Here is a 20,072-nt window from a genome sequence, read left to right on the forward strand (position 1 = left end):
ATGTGTGTTCCAGTGTGTATGTGTATTCCAGAGTGTGTATGTGTAGTCCAGAGTGTGTATGTGTAGTCCAGAGTGTGTATGTGTGTTCCAGAGTGTGTATGTGTATTCCAGAGTGTGTATGTGTGTTCCAGAGTGTGTTTGTGTGTTCCAGAGTGTGTATGTGTGTTCCAGAGTGTGTATGTGTGTTCCAGAGTGTGTTTGTGTATTCCAGAGTGTTTATGTGTGTTCCAGAGTGTGTATGTGTAGTCCAGAGTGTGTATGTGTGTTCCAGAGTGTGTATGTGTATTCCAGAGTGTGTATGTGTGTTCCAGAGTGTGTTTGTGTGTTCCAGAGTGTGTATGTGTGTTCCAGAGTGTGTATGTGTATTCCAGAGTGTGTATGTGTGTTCCAGAGTGTGTATGTGTATTCCAGAGTGTGTATGTGTATTCCAGAGGGTGTATGTGTATTCCAGAGTGTGTATGTGTGCTTCTCTCTCTCTCCCCCCCCTCTCTCTCTCTCTCTCTCTCTCTCTCTTACTCTCTCTCCTCTCTCCCTCTCTCTCTCTTTCTTCTCTCCCTCCCTCATCTCAGGGTTCCAGAGTGTGTATGTGTGTTCCAGAGTGTGTATGTGTATTCCAGAGTGTGTATGTGTGTTCCAGAGTGTGTTTGTGTATTCCAGAGTGTGTATGTGTGTTCCAGAGTGTGTTTGTGTATTCCAGAGTGTGTATGTGTGTTCCAGAGTGTGTTTGTGTGTTCCAGAGTGAGTGCGTGTCTGTGTGTGTCTCCTGTGGGCAGTGCTCCGGTTGGATGAAGCCTGGTGAGGCTTGACAGCACCGAGACATGAAGCCCCATTCCAACCCACTCACGAACACACACACTCCCTCGCTACTTCCGCTTTTCTACCTTTCTTGCTTTGCACTAATTACTATGATTCCAGGAATATTCCATGCAGACAGGAGACGTGTGTGTATGTGTGTAAGTGTTTGCGTGCGTGTAAGAGCTGTCAGTCTCACCCTGGGACTATCAGGCTGTCTCTCCCCTCATAACCTTAGTGTAAAAGTGAATGCTTGTACTGGGGCTGTACCTTCCCTGGAGCTCGACTCCATTGCTCTGTCTGGTTCTGGTTCTGCTTCTCTCTCTCTCCCCCCCCCCCCCCCTCTCTCTCTCTCTCTCTCTCTCTCTCTTACTCTCTCTCCCCTCTCTCCCTCTCTCTGTCCTCTCTCCCTCCCTCATCTCTCTCTCTTTCTTTAATGACTGAATGCCATGTTCTCGAGCAGTGCTCCGGTATGGCAGAATGATTGGAGGGGGCAGCAGGAATGGCACAAAGAAGACCTAACTGCATCCCAGACAGAGAGACTTCCTACAAGGCCTACATTCATCAGTTAGTGTTTGTGCAGACAGAGAGACCTTCTACAAGGCCTACATTCATCAGTTAGTGTTGATGCAGACAGAGAGACTTCCTACAAGGCCTACATTCATCAGTTAGTGTTGGTGCAGACAGAGAGACTTCCTACAAGGCCTACATTCATCAGTTAGTGTTGGTGCAGGCAGAGAGACCCTACATTCCAGGCAGTCTTGTTTTCAAATAAGCATTATGTCTACATAGAGCACAGCAAAATCAGTAGAATAGCTGCACAGAGAAAATTACATAATCAGAATTTTGCTTTACATTCGTTTGTGTCTGTATGTGTGTGTGTGTGTCTGCATCTGTCTGTGTGTATGTGTACCAGCATTGCTTGCACACGCTATTTCAGTTCTGCCCACACATTTTCTATGGGATTGAGGTCAGCGCTCTGTCAAGGCCACTCCAAAACCTTGATTTTGTTGTCCTTAAGCCATTTTGCAACAACTTTGGAAGTATGTTTGGAGTCATTGTCCATTTGGAAGACCCATTTGGGACCAAGCTTTAACTTCCTGACTGATGTCTTGAGCTGTTGCTTCAATATATGCACATAATTCCGCTTTCCCATGATGCCATCTATATTGTGAAGTAAACCAGTCCCTCCTGCAGCAAAGCACCCCCAAAACATGATGCCGCCACCCCCGTGCTTCACGGCTGGGATGGTGTTCTTCGGCTTGCAAGCCTCCCCCTTTTTCCTCCAAACATAACGACGTGAAACGATGTTATGGACAAACAGTTCTATTTTGTTTCATCAGACCAAAGGACATTTTTCAAAGTACGATCTTTGTCCCCATATGCAGTTGCAAACCGTAGTCTGGCTTTTTTTATGATGGTTTTGGAGCAGTGGCTTCTTCCTTGCTGAGCGGCCTTTCAGTTTATGTCGAAATAGGACTTGTTTTACTGTGAATACAGATACTTTTGTACCTGTTTCCTCCAGCATCTTCACAAGGTCCTTTGCTGTTGTTTTGGGATTGATTGGCACTTTTTGCACCAAACTCCGTTCATCTCTAGGAGACAGAACGCTTCTCCTTCCTGAGCGGTATGACGGCTGTGTGGTCCTATGGTGTTTATACTTGCATACTATTGTTTGTCCAGATGAACGTGGTATCTTCAAGCAATTGCTCTCAAGGATTAACCAGATTTGTGGAGGTCTACATTTTTTTTTCTGAGGTCTTGGCTGATTTCTTTTGATTTCCTGATGATGTCAAGCAAATATGCACTGAGTTTAAAGGTAGGCCTTAAAATACATCCACAGGTACACCTCCAATTGACTCAAATGATGTCAATTAGCCTATGAGAAGATTTTGAAGCCATGACATAATTTTCTGGAAGTTTCCAAGCTGTTTAAAGGCACAGTCAACTTAGTGTATGTAAACTTCTGACCCACTGGAATTGTGGTAGAGTGAATTAAAGTGAAATGATCTGTCTGTAAACAATTGTTGGAAAAATGATTTGTGTCATATATAAAGTAGATGTCCTTACCGACTTGCCAAACTATAGTTTGTTAACAAGAATTTTGTGGAGTGGTTGAACAACGAGTTTTAATGACTCCAACCTAAGTGTATGTAAACTTCTGACTTCAATGGTATGTTTTGTGTCTGTTTACGGACATATTCAATCTCTCCCTATCCCAGTCTGCTGTCCCCACTTGCCTCAAGAAGTCCACCATTGTTCCTGTACCCAAGAAAGAGAAGGTAAATGAACTCAATGACTATCGCCCTGTAGCACTCACTTCTGTCATCATGAAGTGCTTTGAGAGGCTAGTCAAGGATCAAATCACCTCTACCTTACCTGACACCCTAAAACCACTTCAATTTGCCTACTTCCCCAATAGATCCACAGACGATGCAATCGCCATCGCACTGCACACTGCCCTATCCCATCGGGACAAGAGGAATACCTACAGTGCCTTGCGAAAGTATTCGGCCCCCTTGAACTTTGCGACCTTTTGCCAAATTTCAGGCTTCAGACATTTACATTTACATTTACATTTAAGTCATTTAGCAGACGCTCTTATCCAGAGCGACTTACAAATTGCTGAATTCACCTTCTGACATCCAGACTGAACTCAACTGATGAGGCTACGGCTGATCATTTCCCCAATGTAGTTTGAAACTCATACACATTCTGACTATGCTAGTGTTCTCAATCACCACTATGCGTGCGTGTCCCAAACGGCACCCCAATCCTGAAATAGTGCACTACTTTTGACCAGAGACATAAAGATATAAAACTGATTTCAACAACAAGTGGGACACAATCATGAAGTGGAACGACATTAATTGGATATTTCAAACTTTTTTAACAAATCAAAAACTGAAAAATTGGGCGTGCAAAATTATTCAGCCCCCTTTAGTTAATACTTTGTATTGCCACCTTTTGCTGCGATTACAGCTGTAAGTCGCTTGGGGTTTGTCTCTATCAGTTTTGCACATCGAGAGACTGAAATTTTTCCCATTCCTCCTTGCAAAACAGCTCGAGCTCAGTGAGGTTGGATGGAGAGCATTTGTGAACAGCAGTTTTCAGTTCTTTCCACAGATTCTTGATTGGATTCAGGTCTGGACTTTGACTTGGCCATTCTAACACCTGGATGTGTTTATTTTTGAACCATTCCATTGTAGATTTTGCTTTATGTTTTGGATCATTGTCTTGTTGGAAGACAAATCTCCGTCCCAGTCTCAGGTCTTTTGCAGACTCCATCAGGTTTTCTTCCAGAATGGTCCTGTATTTGGCTCCATCCATCTTCCCATCAATTTAACCATCTGCTGAAGAAAAGCAGGCCCAAACCATGATGCTGCCACCACCATGTTTGACAGTGGGGATGGTGTGGTCAGGGTGATGAGCTGTGTTGCTTTTACGCCAAACATAACGTTTTGCATTGTTGCCAAATAGTTCAATTTTGGTTTCATCTGACTAGAGCACCTTCTTCCACATGTTTGGTGTGTCTCCCAGGTGGCTTGTGGCAAACTTTAAATTACACTTTTTATGGATAACTTGAAGAACTGGCTTTCTTCTTGCCACTCTTCCATAAAGGCCAGATTTGTGCAATATACGACTGATTATTGTCCTATGGACAGAGTCTCCCACCTCAGCTGTAGATCTCTGCAGTTCATGCAGAGTGATCATGGGCCTCTCTGATCCGTGTTCTCCTTGTATGAGCTGAAGGTTTAGAGGGACGGCCAGGTCTTGGTAGATTTGCAGTGGTCTGATACTCCTTCCATTTCAATATTATTGCTTGCACAGTGCTCCTTGGGATGTTTAAAGCTTGGGAAATCTTTTTGTATCCAAATCCGGCTTTAAACTTCTTCACAACAGTATCTCAGACCTGCCTGGTGTGTTCCTTGTTCTTCATGATGCTCTCTGTGCTTTTAACGGACCTCTGAGACTATCACAGTGCAGGTGCATTTATACGGAGACTTGATTACACACAGGTGGATTGTATTTATCATCATTAGTCATTTAGGTCAACATTGGATGATTCAGAGATCCTCACTGAACTTCTGGAGAGAGTTTGCTGCACTGAAAGTAAAGGGGCTGAATAATTTTGCATGCCCAATTTTTCAGTTTTTGATGAAATATCCAATAAATGTCGTTCCACTTCATGATTTTGTCCCACTTGTTGTTGATTCTTCACCAAAAAATACAGTTTTTTATCTTTATGTTTGAAGCCTGAAATGTGGCAAAAGGTCGCAAAGTTCAAGGGGGCCGAATACTTTCGCAAGGCACTGTATGTAAGAATTATGTTCATTGATTATAGGTCAGCCTTCAACATCAGAGTACCTCCATTAAGCTTGAGGCCCTGGGTCTGAACCCCGCCCTGTGCAACTGGGTAATGGACTTCCTGATGGGCCGCTCCCAGGAGGTGAAGGTATGAATCAACACCACTTCGCTGATCCTCAACACAGGGGCCCCACAAAGGTGCATGCTCAACCCCCTCATGTACTCCCTGTTCAACCATGACTGCATGGCAACGCAGGCCTCCAACTCAATCATCAAGTTTGCAGATGACACAACAGTATGCCTGATTACCAACAATGATAAGGCAGCCTGAAGTGAGGAGGTGAGGGCCCTGGCAGAGTGGTTCCACGAAAATAACCTCTTCCTCAATGTCAACAAAACAAAGGAACTGATCGTGGACTTCAGGAAATAGCAGAGGGAGCATGCCCCTCTCCACATCAACGAGACCGCAGTGGAGAAGGTGAAAAGCTTCAAATTGCTCGGCATACACATCACTGACAATCTGAAATGGTCCACCCTCAGGAGGCTGAAGAAATTTGTCTTGACCCCTAAAACCCTCACAAACATCCTGTTGGGCTGTCTCACTGCCTGGTACGCTCAACCGCACTGCCCGCAACCGCAGGGCTCTCCAGAGGGTGGTGGAATCTGCCCAACTCATCACTGCCTGCCCTCCTGGACACCTACAGCACCCAACGTCACTGGAAGGGAAAAAATATCATCAAGGACATCAACCACTTGAGCCATGACCTGTTCCCTCCCCTACCCTCCAGAAGGCGTGGTCAGTACAGGTGCATCAAAGCTGGGACCTAGAGACTGAAAAACAGCTTCTATCTCAAGGTCATCAGACTGGTAAATAGCCATCACTAGCCGGCTACCACCAGGTTACTTAACCCTGCACCTTAGTCAATTTTCTGAAATTGCTGTACAAATAAATGGTTCACAGAATTCAAGTAACAGACACATCTCAACATCAACTGTTCAGAGGAGACTGTGTGAATCGGGCCTTCATGGTCGAATTGCAACATCAACTGTTCAGAGGAGACTGTGTGAATCAGGCCTTCATGGTCGAATTGCTACAAAGAAACCACTTCCAAAGGACACCAAAAAGAAGAAGAGACTTGCTTGGGCCAAGAAACACAAGCAATGGACATTAGACCAGTGGAGTACAATATATGCCATTTCTGGTTCCAACCGCCATGTCATTGTGAGACACAGTGTCGGTGAACGGATGATCTCCGCATGTGTGGTTCCCACCGTGAAGCATGGAGGAGGAGGTGTGATGGTGTTGGGGTACTTTGCTGATGCCACTGTCAGTGATGTATTTAAAATTCAAGGCACACTTAACCAGCATGGCTACAACAGCCTTCTGCAGCGATACGCCATTCCATCTGGTTTGCGCTTAGTGCAACTGTCATTTGTTTTTCAACAGCACAATGACCCAAAACACAGCTACAGGCTGTGTAAGGGCCATTTGACCAAGGAGAGGGATGGAGCGCTGCATCAGATGACCTGGCCTCCACAAATCACCCGACCTCAACCCAAATGAGATTAGGGTTGAGTTGGACCTCAGAGTGAAGGAAAAGCAGCTAACAAGAGCTCAGCATTTGTAGGAACTCCTTCAAGACTGTTGGAAAAGCATTCCAGGTGAAGCTGGTTGAGAGAATGCCAAGAGTGTGCAAAGTTGTCATCAAGGTGGCTACTATGAATAATGACATTTTGATATGTTTAACACTGTTTTGGTTACCACTTAACTCCATATGTGCATTTTTGATGGTTTTGATGTATTCACTATAATTCTGCAATGTAGAAAATTGTAAAAAATAAAGTAAACCTTTGAATGAGTAGGTATGTCCAATCTTTTGACTGGTACTGTTTATACAGTCATTACTACACATTTACAAATATTTACTGTTATACACAAAATACAAACCTTAATCAAATATAACATGTGGTTGTTATTTAAACTAACAAAGAAGATGTTTTTGGGGGCCATGGAGGGACAGGGGAGGCTGGAGATTAGGTGACCGAGGGGAGGGTGCTCCGTCTCTGACAGGGGAGGCTGCAGACAAGGTGACCCAGGGGAGGGTGCTCCATCTCTGGATCCAGATCACAGCTCTGCCTCCTAACCCCCTGGCTCTTCATCACCAAGAGAATGAGTACTGAGAGGGATCCGCCATCCATCATGCTGACATATTCACTGCCTAGATAGCGACACAGCACACTGACGACACAGACTGATGTACACACAGATGCATGCATTCACGCACGCACACACACACAGGTTATAGCAAGTAAATATGACTCCTTGCTCACATAAATACAACTTTGATTGCTCTAATGATTCCTGTAGAGAGCTCTCTGTGTGTGTGTGTGTTTGTGAGTATTGGGGTTGGGGAGTGGGGGTAAGGAGTTAGGTGTAGGGTTAGGTTTAGAGGGTATGTTTAGGGTTATGGTTAGGAGTTAGGTTTAGAGGGTATGATTAGGGTTATGGTTAGGAGTTAGGTTTAGGGGTTGGGATAGGGTTAGAAGTTAAAGTTAGGGTTGGGGTTTGTTTAAGACTTAGGGTTACGATTATGTTCAGGGTTAGGGGTTAGGGAAAAACATGTGTGTGTATGTGCGCGTGTGTGTGGGTGTGTAAAACAGAGTGACAGTAATGGAGTCAGGTGACACAGGGAGGTTTGGCTAAGAGACAACTCAGTTCACTCACACCATGTGCCTGTGTGTTGGGGGGAAAAATGCCAGGTTGCTCAAGATTCACTTCCAAATTGGACATCAATCCATGTCCTAAGGACGTTGTGAGATGCCCTCAAAACCCGTAACTAGGTTGCATTGGTGAGCGCTACTACTATTAAATAGGCTTGGGTTTTGATAGGGCATTGTGGCGGATGAGTGTAAGCCGTGAGCTCCGAGGATCACGTCCTCAATCCCACTGCTGGACAATTGTTCAAAATATCCCAATAATGAATTTAGAATGAATGCTTACATTTAACCATGACAGCTACAGCAGCTGGTGGCTCAACCAATTGACTGTCAACCCAGGGTTTCAAAAACAACTTCAAAATGTGACTTTTGGAGCAACGTATTATTTGTTATTATTTCCTATTGTTGTTACATTGTAGAGAAGGAACCTACAAGTAAGCATTTTGTTGGGGACAATGTATCACGTACATACAACTAACAAAACTTGAAACTTCTAAATTTGCCGTTTGGAGAATGTGGACAAAAGTCTGAATCTGAAGATCTTGTTGGGAAAAACTGCAATTATCTTCTAGTACACTTTTACATAAAAATGATCAATCAAACTCCAGCTGAAGTATTCAATGTTTTTAGTTAGACGTGTGCATCTGGGAGAGGGAGGAAAACATTGTGTGTGTGTTCTCATGTTGTCACAGTCTTCTTTTAGTTTAATGAATGACAGGGGAATACTCTGATCTGATTTTCACAAACACTTGGCACTCAGTCATGTATATGCTGAAAGCCCATTTAATCAGCCTCCTCCTACTTACATGACCCTGTTTGTGTGTGTGTGTGCATATGTGTGTGTGTGTGTGTGTGTGTGTGTGTGTGTGTGTGTGTGTGTGTGTGTGTGTGTGCATATGTGTGTGTGTGTGTGCCTACACAGCTTGACATCAGAAAGTAGGCCTGAATGAAGTAGAGGAGACTCTCGTGTAAATATTCAGTAATTCAGCTATGGCTCTAGGTACTATACGTGGGATGTGTGTGTGTGTGTGTGTGTCTCTGTGTATTCCTGTGAGGCCACAGTTGTCTCTGTGTTTCTGTGAATGTTTGTGTGTGTCAGATTAAAACCCTCCACCTCTCAAGGGGCCTTGCATGAGCAAACAATGAGATCTGTGTTCAGGTCGATAGTGTGCCGATCTGTTTATTTGTGTTATTCATCGACCATATTTCCTCCCCTAACGGACCATGCACTGAGGTCTGTGAACAGTGTGTGTGTGTGATGGGGTGTGAGATTGGCAGCTTGTTAAAGGTTAAAGTGTTTTCCTAAAGAAAGGTGAAAAGAGCACACTCTGCTACTGGTAGTTAGGCAGCTGCCAAACACACAAACACACACACACACACACAGAGAAAGAGAGAGACATACACACACACACGCACACATACACATAGAGAAAGAGAGACATACACACAAACACACACACAGAGACATACACACACACAGAGAGAAAGAGAGATACATACACACACACACACACTCACTCACTCACTCACACACAGAGACATATACACACACAGGGACACACACACACAGAGACATACACACACAGAGACATACACACAGAGACAAACACACAGAGACATACACACACAGAGAGACATACACACAGAGACAAACACACACAGAGACAAACACACACAGAGATATACACACACAGAGACATACACACACAGAGACAAACACACACAGAGACATACACACAGAGACAAACACACACAGAGACAAACACACACAGAGACATACACACAGAGACAAACACACACAGAGACATATACACACACAGAGACATACACACACAGAGACTTACACACACAGAGACAAACACACACAGAGACATATACACAGAGACATACACACACGCACACAGAGACATACACACAGAGACATACACACACGCACACAGAGACATACACACACAGAGACATACACACAGAGACAAACACACAGAGACATATACACACACAGAGACAAACACATACAGAGACATACACACAGAGACAAACACACAGAGACATATACACACACAGAGACAAACACATACAGAGACATACACACAGAGACATACACACAGAGACAAACACACACATAGACATATACACACACAGAGACATACATACACACAGAGACATACACACAGAGACATACACACACAGAGACAAACACACAGAGACATACACACACAGAGACATACACACACAGAGACATACACACAGAGACATACATACACGCACACAGAGACATACACACACACACACAGAGACATACACACACAGAGACAAACACACACAGAGACATACACACACACAGAGACAAACACACACAGAGAGACAAACACACACAGAGACAAACACACACAGAGACATACACACACAGAGAGATACACACACAGAGACATACACACACAGAGACAAACACACACAGAGACATACACACAGAGACAAACACACACAGAGACATACACACACAGAGACATACACACACAGAGACATACACACACAGAGACATACACACACAGAGACAAACACACACAGATACATACACACACAGAGACAAACACACAGAGACATACACACACGCACACAGAGACATACACACACACACACACACACACAAATACATACACACACATGCACACGCATTATCCAATGCCATTGTTATCTGGATAGCTATGTTCTATACCATATCCACTGAAGGAAGAACTTAACACAGTACTGTGTCGTCATCCTAACATATCATCTTGTGAAAATATCCAACATATTTTGTCACATTGTATGTGCAACTTGTGTTTCTTTATGTCCGTCTTGAAAATACTAGTTCCACCTCAAAGTGACCTTTAAGGCAAAATACATGATAAAACAGTATGAAATAAATGACCAAATGCTTTGTAGATGCGAGATAAAATCAACAGACAGTGTTTCTCTACCTCTATATATTCAAACACAACATAAGCTCAAAGCTGAGGGAAAAGATATACGCAATTCAATACAACACAGTGAATGCAAGCTAGTGAAAAGGATGCTCAAAAATCCAATGCATTGACTCTCTATTTGAGCTTGAATTGTTAGAAGATGAAAGTGAAGCTAAAAGAGAAGCTGAAAGAGAGGCTGAAAGTGAAGCTGAAAGTGAAGCTGAAAGAGAGGCTGAAAGTGAAGCTGAAAGTCAAGCTGAAAGTGAAGCTGAAAGAAAGGTTGAAAGTGAAGCTGAAAGAGAAGCTGAAAGTGAAGCTGAAAGTGAGGCTGAAAGTGAAGCTGAAAGAGAAGCTGAAAGAGAAGCTGAAAGCGAAGCTGAAAGTGAAGCTGAAAGAGAGGCTGAAAGTGAAGCTGAAAGTGAAGCTGAAAGAGAAGCTGAAAGTGAAGCTGAAAGAGAAGCTGAAAGTGAAGCTGAAAGTGAGGCTGAAAGAGAAGCTGGACGTGAAGCTGAACGAGAAGCTGAATGTGAAGCTGAAAGTAAAGCTGAATGAGAAGCTGAAAGTGAAGCTGAATGAGAAGCTGAAAGTGAGGCTGAATGAGAAGCTGAATGTGAAGCTGAAAGAGAGGCTGAAAGTGAAGCTGAATGAGAAGCTGAAAGTGAGACTGAATGAGAAGCTGAAAGTGAAGCTGAAAGAGAGGCTGAAAGTGAAGCTGATTATAAAATGTTATCTGTACTCTTTATCTACCCAGTCTTATAGTTCACAATTCTTTATGTATTGGTGTTCTGTACTGACATATCTTGATGGAGTCTGATGCAGACAACTCTCAAGGTCTGTCCACTTACAGTGAAATGTATCTTGGTAGACGGAGACACATACATATACACATTCTGAGACAAGCAAACACACAAATACGCGAACATTTAGACACCTAACATACAAACAAACGAACAAACACAAAAAGAGTTGTCAAGGTTTGTAAAAAACCTGTGTGACATTACCCCTATCTAAATCTGAAATCTGGCTTTGTCTCCATGGAAACGCCTTCTGTAATGTTCCACAGTAACAGGTGGAGGGGTGTGCAGTACGCAGACTCTCTCCCTCTCTCTCTGTCTCTCTCTCCCTCTCTCTCTCTTCCTCCCCTTCCCCCTCCCTCCTCTCTCTCTCTTTCTCTCCCCCCTCTCTCTCTCTCTCTTCCTCCCACTCCCCCCCTTCTCTCTCTCTCTCTCTCTCTCTCTCTCCCTCACGTTCCCCCTCCCCCCTCTTTATCTCTCTCTCTCTCTCTCTCTCTCTCTCTCCCCTCTCTCCCTCTCTCTCTCCCTCTCTCTCTCTCTCTCTCTCTGTCTATCCCTCTATCCCTCCCCCTCTCTCTCTCTCTCTCTCTCTGTCTATCCCTCCCCCTCTCTCTCTGTCTCTCCATCTCTCTCTCTTTCTCAATTCAATTTCAATTTAAGGGCTTTATTGGCATGGGAAACAAGTGAAATAGATTTTTAAAAACTAAAGTGAAATTGCTTATATACAGTGCTGTAACGATGTGCAAATAGTTAAAGTACAAAAAGGTAAATAAATACAAATAAATATAGGTTGTATTTACAATGGTGTTTGAAAATTCACTGGTTGCTCTTTTCTTGTGGCACCTACTAGATATGGGAGATTGTCAAATTATTTGTGGGTCAGTGTAATCTGAGGGAAATATGTGTCTCTAATATGGTCATACATTTGGCAGGAGGTTAGGAAGCGCAGCTCACTTTCCACCTCCTTTTTGGGCAGTTTGAACATAGCCTGTATTCTCTTGAGAGCCAGGTCTGCAATGCTCAATGAGTATATACATAGTTAAAGATTTCCTTACGTTTGGGTCAGTCACAGTGGTCAGGTATTCTGCCACTGTGTACTCTCTGTTTTGGCCCAAATAGCATTCTGGTTTAATATGTTTTTTTGTAAATTCTTTCCAATATGTCAAGTAATTATCTTTTGTTTTCTAATGATTTGGTTGGGTCTAATTCGGTTGCTCTCCTGGGGCTCTGTGGGTTCTGTTTGTGTTTGTGAACAGAGCCCCAGGACCAGCTTGCTTAGGGGACTCTTCTCCAGTTGTTATGGAAGGTTTGAGAATCGCTTCCTTTTAGGTGGATGTAGAATTTTACATCTCTTTTCTGGATTTTGATAATTCTGCTCTGCATGCATTATTTGGTGTTTAACGTTGTACACGGAGGAGTCTCAATATGGTGTTTGTCCCATTTTGTGAATTCTTGGTTGGTAAGTGGACCCCAGACCTTTAAAAGCAATGAGTTCCATAACTGATTCAAGTATTCTTTGTCAGATCCTAATTGGTATGTCGAAATGTATGATCCGTTTGATGGCATAGAATGCCCTTCTTGCCTTGTCTCTCAGAACGTTCCCAGCTTTGTGGAAGTTACCTGTGGTGCTGATGTTTAGGCTGAGGTAGGTGTAGCTTTTTGTGTGCTGTCGGACAACGGTGTCTGGATGGAATTTGTATTTGTGGTCCTGGCCAATGTCCCTTTTTTGGAACACCATTATTTTTGTCTTACTGAGATGTACTGTCAGGGCCCAGGCCTGGCAGAATCTGTGTAGAATTTCTAGGTGCGGCTCTAGGTCCTCCTTCGTTGGGGACAGAAGCACCAGATCATCTGCAAAAAGTAGACGATTGACTTCAGATTCTAGTAAGGTGAGGTCTGGTGCGGCAGACTGTTCTAGTGCCCTCGCCAATTCGTTAATATATATGTTGAAGAGGGTGGGGATGAAGATGCATCCCTGTCTCACCCCCGACCCTGTGTGAAGAAATGTGTGATTTTTGCCAATTTTAACCCCACACTTGTGTACATGGATTTTATAATGTCATATGTTTTTTCCCCAACACTACTTTCCATCAATTTGTATAACAGGCCCTCATGTCAAATTGAGTTGAAAGCTTTTTTGAATTCGACAAGGCATGAGAAGGCTTTGTTTGCAAATTGCTCTCAATGTCTCTCTCCCCCTATCCCACCCTCTCTCTTTCTCTATGTGTTCTGATTAGATAATGAACTCTACTGTATCTGTCCCATTGATCCACTGTGTTGCCTGATAACCTTCCTATCAGCAAGGTAACATCACCCCCGAGGCTTAGGGCAGAGCTGTGTGGGTTTATGTATGTGTGTGTGTGCATGTGTGTGTTTGTGTGTGTGTATGTATATGTGTGTACATGTGTGTGTGTAGGTGTGTGTACGTGTGAGTGTGCATGTGTGTGTGCGTGCGTGTGGCCGAGGGCAGAGAAGGCAGGGCAGGTCATCTGTTCTCTGACCAGGAGTATTTGTAAAATCTGATTAGAGTATTGGATTCTCGTTAGGAGAAAGCCGTCAAGTTGGCCCACAATCAGCCTAGCAGTACAGAAAACAGAACTGCCTCTATAAAGACATCATGCAAGATGGTAATATGTGACGGATCACCTCCAGGTAGGCAGATGTCCAGATTTTTCAGTGCATTAAAAGTTGTATGTGACGGTGTTTAAAATGTTATCTAACACAGCACTGTTTCACTAAGTATGTATATTAGTCTTTGTTTGTCTGTTGATGTAAACCTGTTCTTGTCATTTATTCCAGTGAAAACATCCTTATACTGCAATTCCATTTTAGCAGATGGTCAACAGTGACCACACAGCAGATGGTCAACAGTGACCACACAGCAGATGGTCAACAGTAACCACACAGCAGATGGTCAACAGTGACCACACAGCAGATGGTCAACAGTGACCACACAGCAGATGGTCAACAGTGACCACACAGCAGACGGTCAACAGTGACCACACAGCAGACGGTCAACAGTGACCACACAGCAGACGGTCAACCACACAGCAGACGGTCAACAGTGACCACACAGCAGACGGTCAACAGTGACCACACAGCAGACGGTCAACAGTGACCATACAGCAGATGGTCAACAGTGACCACACAGCAGATGGTCAACAGTAACCACACAGCAGATGGTCAACAGTGACCACACAGCAGATGGTCAACAGTGACCCACAGCAGAGCAGTGACCACACAGCAGACGGTCAACAGTGACCACACAGCAGACGGTCAACAGTGACCACACAGCAGACGGTCAACAGTGACCGCACAGCAGATGGTCAACAGTGAGTGACCAGTGACCGAGACAGCAGACGGTCAACAGTGACCGACAGCAGACGGTCAACAGTGACCGCACAGCAGACGGTCAACAGTGACGGTCAACAGTGCACAGCAGACGGTCAACAGTGACCGCACAGCAGACGGTCAACAGTGACCGCACAGCAGACGGTCAACAGTGACCGCACAGCAGACGGTCAACAGTGACCGCACAGCAGACGGTCAACAGTGACCGCACAGCAGACGGTCAACAGTGAACACACAGCAGACGGTCAACAGTGACCACACAGCAGATGGTCAACAGTGACCACACAGCAGATGGTCAACAGTGACCACAGCAGATGGTCAACAGTGATGGTCAACAGTGACCGCACAGCAGACGGTCAACAGTGACCGACCAGTGACCACACAGCAGATGGTCAACAGTGACCACACAGCAGATGGTCAACAGTGACCACACAGCAGATGGTCAACAGTGACCACACAGCAGATGGTCAACAGTGACCACACAACAGATGGTCAACAGTGACCACACAGCAGATGGTCAACATTAATCACACAGCAGACGATCAACAGTGACCACACAACAGATGGTCAACAGTGACCACACAGCAGATGGTCAACATTAATCACACAGCAGATGGTCAACAGTGACCACACAGCAGATGGTCAACAGTGACCACACAGCAGATGGTCAACAGTGACCACACAGCAGACGGTCAACAGTGACCGCACAGCAGACGGTCAACAGTGACCACACAGCAGATGGTCAACAGTGACCACACAGCAGATGGTCAACAGTGACCACACAGCAGATGGTCAACAGTGACCACACAGCAGATGGTCAACAGTGACCACACAGCAGATGGTCAACAGTGACCACACAGCAGATGGTCAACAGTGACCACACAGCAGATGGTCAACAGTGACCACACAGCAGATGGTTAACAGTGACCACACAGCAGACGGTTAACAGTGACCACACAGCAGATGGTCAACAGTGACCACACAGCAGATGGTCAACAGTGACCACACAGCAGATGGTCAACAGTGACCACACAGCAGATGGTCAACAGTGACCACACGGCAGATGGTCAGCAGTGACCACACAGCAGATGGTCAACAGTGACCACACAGCAGATGGTCAACAGTGACACACAGCAGATGGTCAACAGTGACCACACAGCAGATGGTCAACAGTGACCACACAGCAGATAGTCAACTCTTACTTTCTAAGATCTGTTTCATAGACAAAGAGCAACAACTGAGAAGCTAGTCAACAATTAGACATATGGCTAAAGCAAAGAAACATGCACACACACACACACACACACACGCACACACACACACACACACACACACACACACACACACACACACACACACACACACACACACACACACACACACACACACACACACACACACACACACACACACACACAAACACACACACACACACACACACACAGAGATTGATCAGTGAGTCCATGTACACATCCTCACCAACAGCCCCGCCTCTCTACCACTCTGAGGAGGAGGTATTAAAATATACCTAAAAAATAATGAACTTCTGATACATATTTTAAGTCTGTTATAAGTGACGTTCGGGCTTCTTGATGTTTGTCATTTTTGAAAGCCAATAAGAGAAATAGAAGCTTTTATCAAGCAGAATTCAGAAGTCCATGACCCTTTGGAGTCAAACTTCAGCCCTGGAGAATTTCTTCTGAAGATATATTCATTATATTATAATATGTTTTGGAAGAAATATAGCAGAGAAAAACACCACATTAGACTCAACAACCCAATATGTCTGACACTCTGAAGTCAAATAAAAAATGCATTAGCACTTTTTTACAGCTTTTAACTAGACCAGACAACCAATAACAGCAATCTGCTTGATTGACAGCTAGTGTGTTAGCAAAACCAAAGTGAAGTGAGGCACCGCCTTACCTTGTCTGACGTCCCTGGGGGCAATGGCAATGGCATTGTTATGGTGCAGCTCTGTGACGCAGCAATCCTCAGTTAACAGCGATCCGTTGTTATGGGGCGTTGACGGGAGAAGGGGTACAGGCTGAGCCATGACCACATTGTTGTTAGGACACACACACCCCGTCTGAGTAACTCTGCAACCGTCACCGTCAGCAGCGTCACCGTCTCCATGACGACCATTGCGCAGACACTCCTCAAACCATCTGCAGAGTACTCCACAGGTGAACTGGCTGGAGTTCTCATTGTTGATTAGCAAAACCTCGACTAGCCGGAGTTCTAGCGTTTCCTTGGTTACCGGCGGTTCATCAGGTGACGGTAGTCTCGACAGGCATAGCTCAACAAAGTTCTTGTCGAACTGTAAAAATGAATATGGTCCTTCCGATTCTAATTGGCTGCCGCAAAGGTCTATCACGTCCTGAGTTGATGTCTGTAGATCCAGCGGGCAGCTCTGATTGGCTAGATGATGGTCGAGTGGGAGGAGCATGGGGGAGTGTGATTGACAGATGGAAGGGTGACGGGTGAATCGGAGATAGAGGGAATACTTGGTGGGATCGGGGTTCTCCAACGACCAGGAACAGCCTGGCATCCGGGACGGGAACAGCTCTCTCAGAGAGAAAGATCCATACAGTACCCCTGCTACCAGGCTGGAGCACTGGGAGGGCAGGCTGCCCCCCTCTGCCTCCCTGGGAGAGACGCCACTGGCAGCCCCATAGGCAGCGGCCAGGGTAGAAAGAGGAGCTAGAGCTAGAGGAACTAGAGCAGCCACGGCCCAGGCCACACCGAGGAGGGACGACAGCACACACAGACACACCCCGCCAGTAGTGTTCATCCTATGTCATTCGTCCTGCAGAAAAAAAGATAGGGAGGCAGGAAGGGAGAGAGGTAGAGCGACAGTGAGAGAGATATAGAGAAGGGAAGGAGAGATGTAGAGAGAGGGAAGGAGAGAGGCAGAAATGGGGAGAGGAGAAGGAAGAGAGAACAGAGTCAGTACTTTTGAGAAAACAGAAATCAATTCCAAAACAATATGTCTGGCAGAATGAGAATGTGATATACCAATATCAGTCTCAATTCTCTCTCTTCACATGCTCTCTCCTTCACAGTCTATCTCTTTCATATTCTCTCCACACAATCTTTCTCCCTCACAGTCTCTCTCCCCTCATATTTCTCTCTCACGCACAGTCTCCCACCCCTCACATTCTCTCTCCCTCACAGTCTCTCTCCCCTCAGAGTCTAATAATAACAAAGTTTATGGTCATGGTTCCGTCATGAAGGTCGCTCTGCCTCTGACACACACACACACACACACACACACACACACACACACACACACACACACACACACACACACACACACACACACACACACACACACACACACACACACACACACACTCTCTCCCCTGGCGGGCTGGATTAAAGGGGCTGATGACTTGGCTGTTGAGACGTCCAGAACAATGTACCCCACTCCACACAGCCCTGCTGGGACAGACTCACCCCTCCAGACACACACACACACACACACACACACACACACACACACACACACACACACACACACACACACACACACACACACACCCTGCCGAGTGTCTTACCTAAGGCGATGGGGCAAACCATTACCCTCGCCGTCACAGTGCCACCAGCCTGATCTTTACACACACACACATGTCCACACACACACACACACACATGTCCACACACACACACACATGTCCACACACATACATACAGACATGTCCACACACATACATACAGACATACATACTGACATATTGATCCAATAAGGGCCGCAAAAAAAGCTAAAGAAAATCAACCGTTCATTCATATTTTATTCAGTTTTACCTCACGTTCACTTTTAAGAGGCTTTTAAATGCCTTAGCATGGACATGAAGATTTAATGGCAGAAACACTGAGTGAGCTCTATCGACTGGTGTATGCTCAACTCAATTAACCTCATGATAACATGCACACACACTCCAGTCTGTCTCCCTCATGATGGAAATGTGAGTTTAACTCATTATGACTAAACCCTTTTGAAGTTGACTGTTTCTACCCACTCATATGGGTTATATTTTGTTGTTATTTATTTAACTAGGCAAGTTAAGAACAAATTCTTATTTACATTGATGGCCTAGGAACAGTGGGTTAACTGCCTTGTTCAGCGGCAGAATGACAGATTTTTAGCTTGTCAGCTGGGGGATTCTATTCAGCAACATTTCAATTATGGTCCCAATGCTTCCCAATGCTCTAACCACTAGGCTACCTGCCGCCCCATATGATCAGTAGGGCTGGCAGAATTATCGTATAATCATGTAACAGTCAATTAGGGGAAATAATCGTGAACTCAAAATAATAATATGATGAGGTGGCTGGTGAAACTTTGCTTCTTGAAAGTCCAATATCTTGAAAACATATCTGCTGACATGCACAAAAATGTGAGACTTTATCCGAACTAGTGTTGCACGGTAAACCAAACACGGCTACTTTTTTGATACGAGAACATGAAAAATGGTTTGGTTCCAGAATTTTGCTTACTCTTGGTACTTGTGTCTCACGGATCAAGTCTGACTATCAGCGCAGCTGATGTTCCCCATGGAGCGCACCCTGCCTGCTCCACTCAGCCTGCACTGGGAGTCTGGGCTCCCCATGGAGCGCACTCTGCCTGCTCCACTCAGCCTGCACTGGGAGTCTGGGCTCCCCATGGAGCGCACCCTTCCTGCTCCACTCAGCCTGCACTGGGAGTCTGGGCTCCCCATGGAGCGCACCCTGCCTGCTCCACTCAGCCTGCACTGGGAGTCTGGGTTGCACCCTGCCTGCTCCACTCAGCCTGCACTGGGAGTCTGGGCTCCCCATGGAGCGCACCCTTCCTGCTCCACTCAGCCTGCACTGGGAGTCTGGGCTCCCCATGGAGCGCACCCTTCCTGCTCCACTCAGCCTGCACTGGGAGTCTGGGCTCCCCATGGAGCGCACCCTGCCTGCTCCACTCAGCCTGCACTGGGAGTCTGGGCTCCCCATGGAGCGCACCCTTCCTGCTCCACTCAGCCTGCACTGGGAGTCTGGGCTCAGCCCACTGGATGGGCACCCTGCCTGCTCCACTCAGCCTGCACTGGGAGTCTGGGCTCCCCATGGAGCGCACCCTGCCTGCTCCACTCAGCCTGCACTGGGAGTCTGGGCTCCCCAGCCTGCACTGGGAGTCTGG

The 20,072-nt window shown here is 45.5% G+C and overlaps 1 protein-coding gene across 1 annotated transcript in view; it reads right to left on the bottom strand.

Moving 5' to 3' along the window:
• The window catches only part of LOC135551893 (adhesion G protein-coupled receptor B2-like), a 528,123-nt gene that overhangs the window by 339,784 nt on the left and 168,267 nt on the right, over positions 1–20,072 (bottom strand). The window contains 1 exon segment of the mRNA XM_064983168.1: positions 16,835–17,717. Coding sequence (XP_064839240.1) covers positions 16,835–17,702 — 868 coding nt within the window. The 5' untranslated portion in view covers positions 17,703–17,717.

This window comes from Oncorhynchus masou, chromosome 13 (assembly GCF_036934945.1).
Source record: "Oncorhynchus masou masou isolate Uvic2021 chromosome 13, UVic_Omas_1.1, whole genome shotgun sequence".
Classification (NCBI taxonomy): Eukaryota; Metazoa; Chordata; class Actinopteri; order Salmoniformes; family Salmonidae; genus Oncorhynchus; species Oncorhynchus masou.